This window comes from Sprattus sprattus, assembly GCF_963457725.1.
Source record: "Sprattus sprattus genome assembly, chromosome: 2".
NCBI classification, from domain to species: domain Eukaryota; kingdom Metazoa; phylum Chordata; class Actinopteri; order Clupeiformes; family Clupeidae; genus Sprattus; species Sprattus sprattus.
Window position 1 is genome coordinate 1,285,781 of NC_137921.1, and position 12,500 is coordinate 1,298,280.

Sequence of the window (12,500 nt, forward strand, 5' to 3'; positions counted from 1 at the left end):
CATGCATGCTCTGATAAATCAGTGTGCCCCAAACTCATAGAAAGGAAAAGCAGGTCAGGCATGACCCTACACCATCCAGTGTGTGTGTGTGTGTGTGTGTGTGTGCATGAGCCTACACCATCCAGTGTGTGTGTGTGTGTGTGTGCATGACCCTACCTCATCCAGCGTGTGGGCCTGTGTGCAGGACCCTACACCGTCCAGATTGGCCTCTGTGTGTGTGTGTGTGTGTGTGTGTGTGTGTGTGTGTGTGTGCGTGTGCGTGTGAAAGACCTGTCATGAGTAAAGACACACACACACACATCATCACGTGTTATTGATTTATTTTCCCATCACTACAGGGAAAGACACTTCTTGCATAGGAAAGGGACAAACACAGAAAAAAGGGACAATCTCATTGGTTTGTACACAACACATCATAACATTTCATAACATTTTAAACGAGAATAATTTAAAACAGTGACATCAAAATCAGTTCTCAAGACTTGAACCAGTAATAGACTTGTGCTCAGTACGGCATAGCAAAGCCCCCCGGTGTGTGTGAGAGTTTGTGTGAGTGAGTGAGTGAGTTTGTGTGTGTGTGTCTGTGTGAGTGTGTGTGTGTGTGTGTGAGTGTGTGTGAATGTGTGAGTGAGTGTGTGCGTGTGTGTGTGTGAATGTGTGTGTGTGTAGTCTGCTGATGCAGAAGAACAGTCCTGCCCAGGTGTGTTACCCTAAAAGGCTATTTGGCTTCATCGCCACGGCGATCTGATGGGGGGTGGTCACCAGCGCTCGGGGTGGGGGGGGGGGGGGATTGTATAAAGCAGGGCATTGTTTCACTGGGGGGGGGGGGGGGGGGGGGGGAGAGGCATTGTGTTCATGGATGATTTAACTCTGATAAACGACTCATGGGAATTAGGTTGAGCTCAGGACAGCTGATTTGGGAATGGGTGTGCATGTGTGTGTGAGCGTGTGCATGTGTGTGTTCGAGTGTGTGCATGTGTGTGTGTGTGTTTGAGTGTGCGCATGTGTGTTTGTGTGTGTGCATGTGTGTTGGTGTGTGTGTGCGCAGTTCTGGGTGAGTGGGTTTGTCTGCATTTAGCATGAGTTTGTACATGTGCGTGCATGCCTGTGTGTGTGTGTGTGTGTGTGTGGATGCATGGGAAAAGACAAAAGAGTCTGAATATTGTGTGTGTGTGTGTGTATGACTGTGGTGACAAAATAATGAAGTACAGCTTTTTAAGACCTACAAGCCCTGCCACATTGACTGCAGGGGGGCACGCACTGTGTGTGTGTGTGTGTCTTTGATGTGTGTGTGTGTCTTTGATGTGTGTGTGTGTCATTGATGTGTGTGTGTGTGTGTGTGTATGCAGAGTTGTGTGTTTGGAATCATGTGCCTTCAGCTGAGTTCCCCTGCAGTAACCTTCAGAGGGCTCGGGCCAGTTGGGTCAGAGACCCGAGGGTGTGTGTGTGTGTGTGTGTGTAGGTTTGTGTGCTCAGTTTGTGAACACTAGTGTGTGTGTGTGGGTGTGTGTGTGTGGGTGTGTGTGTGAGAACACCAGTGTGTGTGTGTGTGAACACCAGTGTGTGTGTGTGTGTGTGTGTGTGAGAACACCAGTGTGTGTGTGTGTGTGTGTGTGTGTGAGAACACTAGTGTGTGTGTGTGTGTGTGAGAACACTAGTGTGTGTGTGTGTGAACACCAGTGTGTGTGTGTGTGTGTGTGTGTGTGTGTGTGATGTATGGCTATAATGGTCCCGTCAGTAATAATGATGCTCTGACATTATGAAGCTCTAAGCATGTGAAGACTGTAAACAGAGACTCCTGCCCTGCTGAAACAAAGGACCCGTTGTGTGTGTGTGTGTGTGTGTGTATGTGTGTGTGTCTGTGTGTGTATGTGTGTGTGTGTGTGTGTATGTGTGTGTGTGTGTGTGTGTGTGTGTATGTGTGTGTGTGTGTGTGTATGTGTGTGTGTGTGTGTGTGTGTGTGTGTGTGTGTGTGTGTGTGTGTGTGTGATGTTTATATTGACTGTTTATACTGTGTGTGCGCTCTGTGTGATTATAAGTCCCCCATGTTTATGGCGATGGCTGATGTTGTGTGTGTGTGTGTGTGTGTGTGTGTGTGTGTGTGTTTATGGTGATGGCTGATTATGTTTCCTGAGGGAGTTTATTGCTGTGATAATTGATGAACTCTCACCTCTGACCTCTTAACTATGACCTCAGCTCTACCTACCATCATCTCCTCATCAACAGCAGATACAATGATAGCACAAGCAGCTACAGGACTGGAACCGGCCCTGATACGGTCCTGATACAGCCCTGATGAGGCCCTGGTATGGCCCTGATGTGGCCCTGATGTGGCCCTGATGTGGCCCTGATGTGGCTCTGATGTGGCCCTGATGTGGCCCTGATACGGCCCTGATGTGGCCCTGATGTGGCCCTGATGTGGCCCTGATACAGCCCTGATGTGGCCCTGATGTGGCCCTGATGTGGCCCTGATGTGGCCCTGATACGGCTCTGATACGATCCAGATACGGTCCATATGTGGCCCTGAGTCGCTTCAGTGTGTGTGTGTGTGTGTGTGTGTGTGTGTTTTTGGTATTCCTGTGTGTTCTTCCAGAGTGCATATCAAAATTGTGTGTGTGTGTGTTGTGTGTGTGTGTGTGTGTGTGTTTTTGGTATTCCTGTGTGTTCTTCCAGAGTGCATATCAAAATTGTGTGTGTGTGTGTGTGTGTGTGTGTGTGTGTGTGTGTGTGTGTGTGTTTCTGGAGTGCATATCAGAGAGTGTGTGGTGGTGTTTTCTGTCCAATGGTCTCTGTCACTGATGCTGGAGATGAACCATCAGGCAGCTTAGGAATGTACCGTTAATCACACACACACACACACACACACACACACACACACACACACTCGCACTGTTCTCTCTCACACACAACACACACTCATCTTTGTGTTCTCAGCTTTCTTACAGTGTTCAACTCTTTGGAATCTCAGATATTCACACACAGATGAACGCTCTATTGGCCAGCAGGGACGCTGGCTGCTTCTGCACAAGCACCCTTTGCATCGCAAATACACACCATAGTCTGTGTGCCAGTCTCTCTGTGTGCCAGCCTCTCTGTGTGCCAGTCTCTCTGTGACAGTCTCTCTGTGCCAGTCTGCATGCCAGTCTCTCTGTGCCAATGTGTATGACAGCCTGTCTGTGCCAAACTGCATGCCAGTCTCTCTGTGCCAGTCTCTCTGTGCCACTCTGTACCTGTCAGTCTGTGTATGCCAGTGTGTGTATGCCAGTCTCTAATGCCAGTCTATGTGCCAGTCTGTGTGTGCCAGTCTCTCTCTGTGCCAGCCTCTCTCTGTGCCAGTCTCTCTCTGTGCCAGCCTCTCTGTGCAGGCCTGTATGTGCCAGTCTGTATGCCAGTCTCTGTGCCAATGTGCATGACAGCCTGTCTGTGATGGTCTGTATGCCAGTCTCTCTGTGCCACTCTGTACCTGTCAGTCTGTGTATGCCAGTGTGTGTGTGCCAGTCTGTCTCTACCATTATTTATGCTAGTCTGTGTGCCAGTCTGTGTGTGCCAGTCTGTGTGTGCCAGTCTCTCTGTGCCACTCTGTACCTGTCAGTCTGTGTATGCCAGTGTGTGTATGCCAGTGTGTGTGTGTGTCAGTCTGTATATGCCAGTGTGTGTGTGCCAGTCTCTCTGTGCCAGCCTCTCTAATGCCAATATCTCTCTGTGCCAGTCTGAGCAGCTGCGGCCTCTGCTCTGGCAGCCCTGTGCCCAGCGTGGGCACTCAAACCCAGATGGCAGCGTTGTGGTCAAACATGGGGTGTCCTCTCTGTGGTCCTCTCTCCGCTGGGGGCCCCCAGGCTGCCCGCTGCGGGCCGATGCCGATGCCCAGGGGAGGCAGCCTGTCGCTGGGCAGACCCACGCTCGCCTTGCCCTTACGGCTCCAGAAGGGGCGATAGAAACTGCCCTTGGGCTTGGCGGCGGCCGCCGCGCTCTTCTTGCTCCTCTTGTGGAGGTTCTGGTCCAGGTTCTGGTTCTGCTTGGGTTCGGTCGGGTCGGGCCAGCCGGGTCGCTCCTTCAGCAGCTTGTCCCGGTCCGGCCGCACGCTCCGCAGAACCTTCTTGAAGACGCTGGTGGTGAGGGCCAGACGGCGCCGCAGCTCCTGAGAGCGAGACGGGCGCAGAGGAGGAGGGGCGTCGTGTCCTCCTCCCCCACGGCCTAACCCCGTCCCTAACCCCGCCCCCTCCTCCTCGGCCACGCCCTCCACCTCGGGCAGGTCCAGCCAGTTGCCCACCAGGTCGGCGAGGAAGCTGTCTCCGAGCACCAGAGGCTGGCGCGTGCGGCTGCAGCCCATCAGGGACGACGTCCAGTCGCTGCCGTCGTCCTCGTCGTCTCCTCCGAGAGGGCAAGGGTCGCGGCGCATCATCAGGGGGGGCGGGGGGCCCTGGCGGGACAGGCACAGCAGCAGCTCCTGCAGCTCGGGTAGTGAGGGGGGGGGAGGGGGGCCCGTCGCCGGTGGGGGGTGCGAGTGCCGGCTGGAACCAGAACTAGAACTAGAACTAGAACCAGAATCAGAACTAGAACTGGAACCAGAACCGGAACTAGGACTTGACCCAGAGGCTGAGCAGGACTTCATCTCGTAGGAGGTGACACTCTGGCGTGAAGACATCCGTGAGAGGTGCAGGCTGCTCTCCGCTGACCCTGAGGAGGAGGAGGAGGAGAGGGAGGAGGAGGAGGAGGAAGAGGAGGAGGAGGGGGAGGTGCTGAGGCTGCCCCTGTGGGAGGTGCGGTTCTTTCGGGGACGGGGGGGAGGTGGGGGGCTGGTGTCCTCAGCGGAGGAGTCGTCGGAGAGGTGGTCGGTGATAAGCTCACTGGGAGAGGGGGGGTCTGGGAACGGAGGCTCGTCGAAGAGAGGCTGGGTGAGGTGTGTGTGTGTGTGTGAGCGTGTGTGTGTGTGTGTGTGAGCGGGAGGCTTGGCTGAGAGAGGCTGGGTGAGGCGTGTGTGTGTGTGTGTGTGTGTGTGTGTGTGTGTTTGTGAGCGGGAGGCTTGGCTGAGAGAGGCTGGGTGAGGCGCGTGTGTGTGTGTGAGCGCGCGTGTGTGTGTGTGTGAGCGGGGGGCTCGGCTGAGATGTCCAGGCGCTCCAGAGCCGTCTGAACCTGCAGGAGTTTGAGTTCCTGTAGCGCTCCCATCATGGAGTTCATCTGGGCATGGAGACCATCACCAGCCTCACGCATAGACAACTGGAGAGAGAGAGAGAGAGAGAAGAGAGACAGAGAGAGAGGAGAGAGAAGAGAGACAGAGAGAGAGAGAGAGAGAGAGAGAGAGAGAGGGAGAGAGAGGAGAGAGAGAAGGAGGGAGAGAGAGGAGAGAACATGATTAAAGGACACAGGGAACAGAGAAAGAGAAAAGATTCAGTGTCAGCTGTATTGTAAAACATCAGGATGCTGTGGCCTACAAAGAGTACAATATAAGCCCTTATGACTTATCCACACACACACACACACACACACACACACACACACACACACACTCACACACTCTCACACACACACTCACACACTCGTTATCCATTCAGCACACACATGGAGCACTCAGGGGTCCTCTACATATCAGTACAATAATGCCACACACACACACACACACACACACACACTTTCACATATTACACACACACACACACACACACACACTTTACCCTTTACCATACACACAGAAACACACACACACACACACACACACACACACACTTTCACATATAACACACACACACACTTTACCCTTTACCATACACACAGAAACACACACACACACACACACACACACACATACACTACCACACACACAAGGGGGGAGAGAGGGAGAGATACAGGGGGAAGGAGAGATAGAGAAAGAGGGAGGGAGAGAGGGGGGGGGAGGACGGAAGCTGTGGTATTTCATCTTGACAAACACACACACACACAGACAAACCATCACGTATTACACACACTCACACGACCACACACACACACACACACACGTCATCTTGGCAAACACACACATATAACCACCCACCCACACACATACACAGACACACACAATTAGTCAGAACATCACCAACGAACACCCACACAGGCCATCAGATAAGAGCAAGAAGATAAGCAAGAAGATAAAACAATCTGGTACTAAAGAGCATAGGTTCTGTAGAACTAACTTTCAGTCTCTCTCTCTCTCTCTCTCTCTTAAACTTGAATCCAGGGGTGACCGCACTTTTGCTGTTGCAGCCCCTAGACTGTGGAACAACATCCCCCTGTCTATAAGATCCACCCCCTCTATTGACACCTTCAAGTCCAGGCTCAAAACCTACTTTTATTCCTTAGCATTTGGATCCCCCTGAATTTAGTTGATCATTTGTATATTTGCTTTCTGTTAGAGGTGTTTCTGTTCTTTTGATGTGTATATAGATGCTTAGTTGAGTGTGTTGCTTCTGTTTTTCTATTTGATTTTTTACTTAATTATAAAAAAAAATTATTGTGATTTACTTGTAAAGCACTTTGGTCAGCTTGAGATGTTTTTAAATGTGCTATATAAATAAATATGACTTGACTTGAAATATGACTCTCTCTCTCTCTGAGAATGGGTATGTGCTCTGGCCTGCCAGGACGTGGTTGTGCCCAATACGTTTGTTGTTATTGAATAAACATAATTATATGCAACTCCGGAGTCCTGAGGTAACTTCAGTAAATTCCTCAAAAAAAACCTCACACACAAACACTAACCTACTCACACTATCCAACACACACACAGACACACACACACTACGTTTCTAACACACACACACACACACACACAGACAAACTTTATCAGCAACACCATCGTTTTGGCTATATTGTAGAAATTGCCTTTATTATATGGGCTTAAAAGTTACAAAAAAATCACCTATATTCTAAAGTAGCAGAAAAACACAAACTACTTAATACTTCTATGACATCATCAACCTCATATTTCATATTAACATTAGCACATCATGTTAGCATGAGTTGGAATGAATGGAAAGCTGAGCTGAATCTTCAACAGGTGCAGCCGACACAGGAGAAAAGCGTGTTCAGTTCAGAGACATGGGAGAAGCGTGTTGAGTTCAGACACAGGAGAGAAGTGTGTTCAGTTCAGACGCAGGAGAGAAGCGTGTTCAGTTCAGAGACATGGGAGAAGCGTGTTGAGTTCAGACACAGGAGAGAAGTGTGTTCAGTTCAGACGCAGGAGAGAGGCGTGTTCAGTTCAGACACAGGAGAGAAGCGTGTTCAGTTCAGACACAGGAGAGAAGCGTGTTCAGTTCAGACGCAGGAGAGAAGCGTGTTCAGTTCAGACGCAGGAGAGAAGCGTGTTCAGTTCAGACACAGGTGAGAAGCGTGTTCAGTTCAGACGCAGGAGAGAAGCGTGTTCAGTTCAGACGCAGGAAAGAAGCGTGTTCAGTTCAGACGCAGGAGAGAAGCGTGTTCAGTTCAGACACAGGAGAGAAGCGTGTTGAGTTCAGATGCAGGAGAGAAGCGTGTTGAGTTCAGACGCTGTCTTCAGCCACTCCCACGTCATCATAGAGGTTTTCCTCTCCGCTCTGCTGCCCCTCTCCGCTCTGACGTCCAGAGGCCTGTCCTCCTCTTCTGCTCCTCAGGTAGAACCAGATCCCAGCAGCCCCCAGGCCCAGCAGCCCACAGCACAGTGGAGCGTACGCCTTGTAGAAAGGAGAGTCCACCCCAAAGGGGTCCCTGTAAAGAAGACGGATGCTTCCCTCAAAACAAACCCCTTCATATGTCTTCCGATCCCCTCCAAAGACCCTCCACGTGTACAGCCCACTGTCCTCTGCTGTGAGACTGGATATGATCAGGGCGTGACGAGGGGCAGATTCATTCACTCTGCCCCTCAGATCCTCAGGCAGAAGCACAGTATCATCGTTCCTGTCTAGAATCAGAACCTGGGGCTGTAGAGCTATCTGACGGTACCACCGTAACTCCGGATGGATAAAGTTGGTTGCAGCGGCATTATATTCCAGAAGGACACTCTCACCATGAGAAAACATGAGCTCTAAGTGGGACAGTTTGTAGCAAACAAGGAGCCAAAAGTTTTCTATGAAGCCAAGCCCATCACACCTATATTCCCCAGAGTGATTCTGAGATACAGAGGGAATGATGAGGGAGTAGTCTCCAGTCTGGCTGCCATTGAGCATGTACATCACTTCCTGTTGACGAGTCTGATCGTAGCTGAGACGGACATCCCCAGCAGGAGTGGACCAGCTCACATCGGCGGGGGACTCTCTTTTTGAAACACAAGGAATAGTAAGGTTCTCCTCTTCTTGAGCTAAGACGAATTGTTCCAGACTCACATAACTATCGGTCACACTTTGGCACTGACCTCCTCTCCATGTGGTGCACAGGAAAAGGCCTCTGGGATTATCCATCCCAACAAGGAGGTCATCATCTGTAACCCCAGAGAGTGTGACCTGAGAGTTGTTGAGATCAACGTGCAGTCGGCCTCTCATCTCCTCCAGGAGTGGCTCCAGGGAGGAGTTGGTGTCCAGGAACAGAACAGGTTCCCTCGTCGTCCTAATATTGACTCGGTACAGCTGTAGGCTCCTCCCGTGCCCTGGGGTGGAATCAGGCCTGCACAGCACAGCTCTGCCATCATGTCTTATATTGCTAATCTCATACTCGCCTCTCTTCTTACAGACCGTGAGACGGTAGCTGGCGTGTTCTGTGGTGTTTCCTCCTCTGCATTCAGTCCTGTAGTCTCCACTGTGGTAAGTAGTGAGGTTGTTCATAATAAAACCCCAATCACCACATGAGACATTATAGCCATCTGGTTGTGGTCTCTCTTGCTGTGAGCAGTTGACCAGAAGCTGATCTTCATCTCCAGACACTCTGTACAGCGCTGAAGCATTCAGCGCTGAAGCATTACTCTCCCTGTTATAGGGCATGCATCGAAAATAAGCAGTTGCTCCTTCAACCTTAATCTTGATAACAGGATCAGCACTGAGGCGGGCGCCAGCGATGACAAACAGCAGCAGAAATTCCCTCATGACCACTGAAGTCTCCATTCTGAGTTCTGAGTTCTGAGATTCTGTTCAGTTCAGTCTTCTTGTGTCCGTCTGATACCAGCAGGCAGAGAGTTGTGTTAAGTAGAGCAAACTGTGAAGAGCTGAGAGGCTCTTCCTGTCCCTCTCTGTAACGGAACGGATGTGTGTGTGTGTGTTTCTCTGTGGGTACCTGTGTGTGTGTGTGTGTGTGTGTGTATCAGTGTGTTTGTAATAGGTTATGTTCTGTGTATGTGTGTGTGTGTGTGTGTGTGTGTGTATCAGTGTGTGTGTGTGTGTGTGTGCGTGTGTGCGTGTGTTTTCCACGCTGACGTATTCCTGCCACCAGAAACACCACAGCTTCCTCCCCCCCCCCCCCCTCTCTCTCTCTCCCCCCACCCTTACTCTTTTACTTTGTGTACGTGTAATAAGTGATAGCTTGTCTGTATGTGTGTGTGTGTGTGTGTGTGTGTGTGTGTGTGTGTGTGTGTGTATCTGTGTGTTTGTAATAAGTGAAGTTCTGAGTGTGTGCGTGTGTGTTCGTGTGTGTGTGTGTGTGTCTGTGTCTGTGTGTGTGTGTTTGTATTAGGTGATGTTCTCTGGCTGTGTTTGTGTGTGTGTGTGTGTGTGTGTGTGTGTGTGTGTGTGTGCGTGCCATGTGTGTGTGTGTTTGCCAAGATGAGGTACTCCTGCCACCAGAAACACCACAGCTCCCCCCCCCCCTTCTCCCCTTCTCTCTCTCTCTCTCTCTCTTTCCCCTCCCCTCCCCCACCCTAACTACGTGTAATAAGTGATAGTTTGTCTGTGTGTGTGTGTGTGTGTGAGTATGTGCATGCGTGCAAGTGTGTGTCTGTATGTGTTTGTGTGTGTATGTGTGCGTGTGTATCTATGTGGGTACCTGTGTGTGTGTGTGTGTGCGTGCGCATGCTTGTGTGTGTGCATGCGTGCGTGTGTGTGTATTGAGACACATATGTTTGCGTGTGTGTATTGAGGCTCATCTGTGTGTCTGTCTGTCTGTCTGCGTTTGTGTGTGCGGGTGTTTGTGTGTTTGGGTGTGTGCATGTGCATGTGTGTGTGCATGTGCATGCATGCAAGTGTGCGTGTGTATGTGGGTGTGTGTGTGTGTATGTGGGTGTGCATGTGTCTTCTCTCCTCTCTCTAAGTTGTGTGTGTGTGTGTGTGTCTTCTCTCCTCTCTTTAAGTTGTGTGTGTGTGTCTTCTCTCCTCTCTCTAAGTTGTGTGTGTGTGTGTCTTCTCTCCTCTCTTTAAGTTGTGTGTGTGTGTGTCTTCTCTCCTCTCTCTAAGTTGTGTGTGTGTGTGTCTTCTCTCCTCCCTCTGAGTTGTGTGTGTGTGTGTGTGTGTGTGTGTGTTGGTACTGTGCTCCTCTGTGCAGGAGATAGAAAAGGGCCTCTTAGCCAGTAGATCTGTCGGTTGTGTGCGATGAGAGTGCGTGTGAGTGTGTGTGTGCGTGCCTGCGTGCGTGCGTGCATGACCCTACACCATCCTGTGTGTGTGTGTGTGTGTGTGTCTGTCTCCCGGGACCCCCCAACTGCTGCTCCAGGTGTCCTTTGCTGGGTGGAGTTACCTTCTCACATAACACCCACCTGAGCGCAGGTACCACTACACACACACACACACACACACACACACACACACACACACACACACACACACACACACACACACACACACACATACACACGCACCCATACACACACACACTCTCACACACAGGTCACACACACACACACACACACTCACATACACTACCACACACACACACACACACGCAGACACTTTCACATATTACACACACACACACACACTTTACCATACACACAGAAACACACACACACACACACACACATCCACTTCCACACACACAAGGGGGGAGAGAGGGAGAGATACAGGGGGAAGGAGAGATAGAGAAAGAGGGAGGGAGAGAGGGGGGGGGGGAGGACGGAAGCTGTGGTATTTCATCTTGACAAACACACACACACACACACACACAGAAAAACCATCACGTATTACACACACTCACACTCACACGACCACACACACACACACACACACGTCATCTTGGCAAACACACACATATAACCACCCACCCACACACATACACAGACACACACAATTAGTCAGAACATCACCAACGAACACCCACACAGGCCATCAGATAAGACAAGCAAGAAGATAAAACAATCTGGTACTAAAGAGCATAGGTTCTGTAGAACTAACTTTCAGTCTCTCTCTCTCTCTCTCTCTCTTAAACTTGAATCCAGGGGTGACCGCACTTTTGCTGTTGCAGCCCCTAGACTGTGGAACAACATCCCCCTGTCTATAAGATCCGCCCCCTCTATTGACACCTTCAAGTCCAGGCTCAAAACCTACTTTTATTCCTTAGCATTTGGATCCCCCTGAATTTAGTTGATCATTTGTATATTTGCTTTCTGTTAGAGGTGTTTCTGTTCTTTTGATGTGTATATAGATGCTTAGTTGAGTGTGTTGCTTCTGTTTTTCTATTTGATTTTTTACTTAATTATAAAAACATTTTTTGTGATCTTATTGTTTTGTTCTGTTTTCTATTTGTTTTATATATTTTATTTTATTGTGATTTGCTTGTAAAGCACTTTGGTCAGCGTGAGATGTTTTTAAATGTGCTATATAAATAAATATGACATGACTTGAAATATGACTCTCCCTCTCTCTCTCTCTCTGAGAATGGGTGTGTGCCTCTCTTTGGCCTGATAAGCTTGTTGTTGTTTTTGATAAATATAATTATATGCAACTCCGGAGTCCTGAGGTAACTTCAGTACATTTTCACCTCACACACAAACACTTACCTACTCACACTATCCAACACACACACAGACACACAAACACACACTACGTTTCATACACACACACACCACATACACACACACACACACACAGACAAACATTATCAGCAACACCATCGTTTTGGCTATATTGTAGAAATTGCCTTTATTATATGGGCTTAAAAGTTACAAAAAAATCACCTATATTCTAAAGTAGCAGAAAAACACAAACTACTTAATACTTCTATGACATCATCAACCTCATATTTCATATTAACATTAGCACATCATGTTAGCATGAGTTGGACTGAATGGAAAGCTGAGCTGAATCTTCAACAGGTGCAGCCAACACAGGAGAGAAGCGTGTTCAGTTCAGACACAGGAGAGAAGCATGTTCAGTTCATACACAGGAGAGAAGCGTGTTCAGTTCAGACGCAGGAGAGAAGCGTGTTCAGTTCAGACGCAGGAGAGAAGCATGTTCAGTTCATACACAGGAGAGAAGCGTGTTCAGTTCATACACAGGAGAGAAGCGTGTTCAGTTCAGACACAGGAGAGAAGCGTGTTGAGTTCAGATGCAGGAGAGAAGCGCGTTGAGTTCAGACGCTGTCTTCAGCCACTCCCACGTCATCATAGAGGTTTTCCTCTCCGCTCTGCTGCCCCTCT

At 49.6% G+C, this 12,500-nt stretch overlaps 1 protein-coding gene across 1 annotated transcript in view; it reads right to left on the minus strand.

Moving 5' to 3' along the window:
- Positions 1-3,761: 3,761 nt before the first annotated feature.
- The window catches only part of inka2 (inka box actin regulator 2), a gene marked incomplete at its 3' end in the record, with an annotated part of 22,959 nt that continues 14,220 nt past the window's right edge, over positions 3,762-12,500 (minus strand). Inside the window, exons 2-4 of the mRNA XM_080833108.1 lie at positions 5,097-5,218; positions 4,781-4,848; positions 3,762-4,678 (exon numbers count right to left, since the gene is read on the minus strand). Of these exons, the coding sequence (XP_080689234.1) occupies positions 3,762-4,678; positions 4,781-4,848; positions 5,097-5,218 (1,107 nt within the window). The remainder of the gene's footprint in view (positions 4,679-4,780; positions 4,849-5,096; positions 5,219-12,500) is intronic.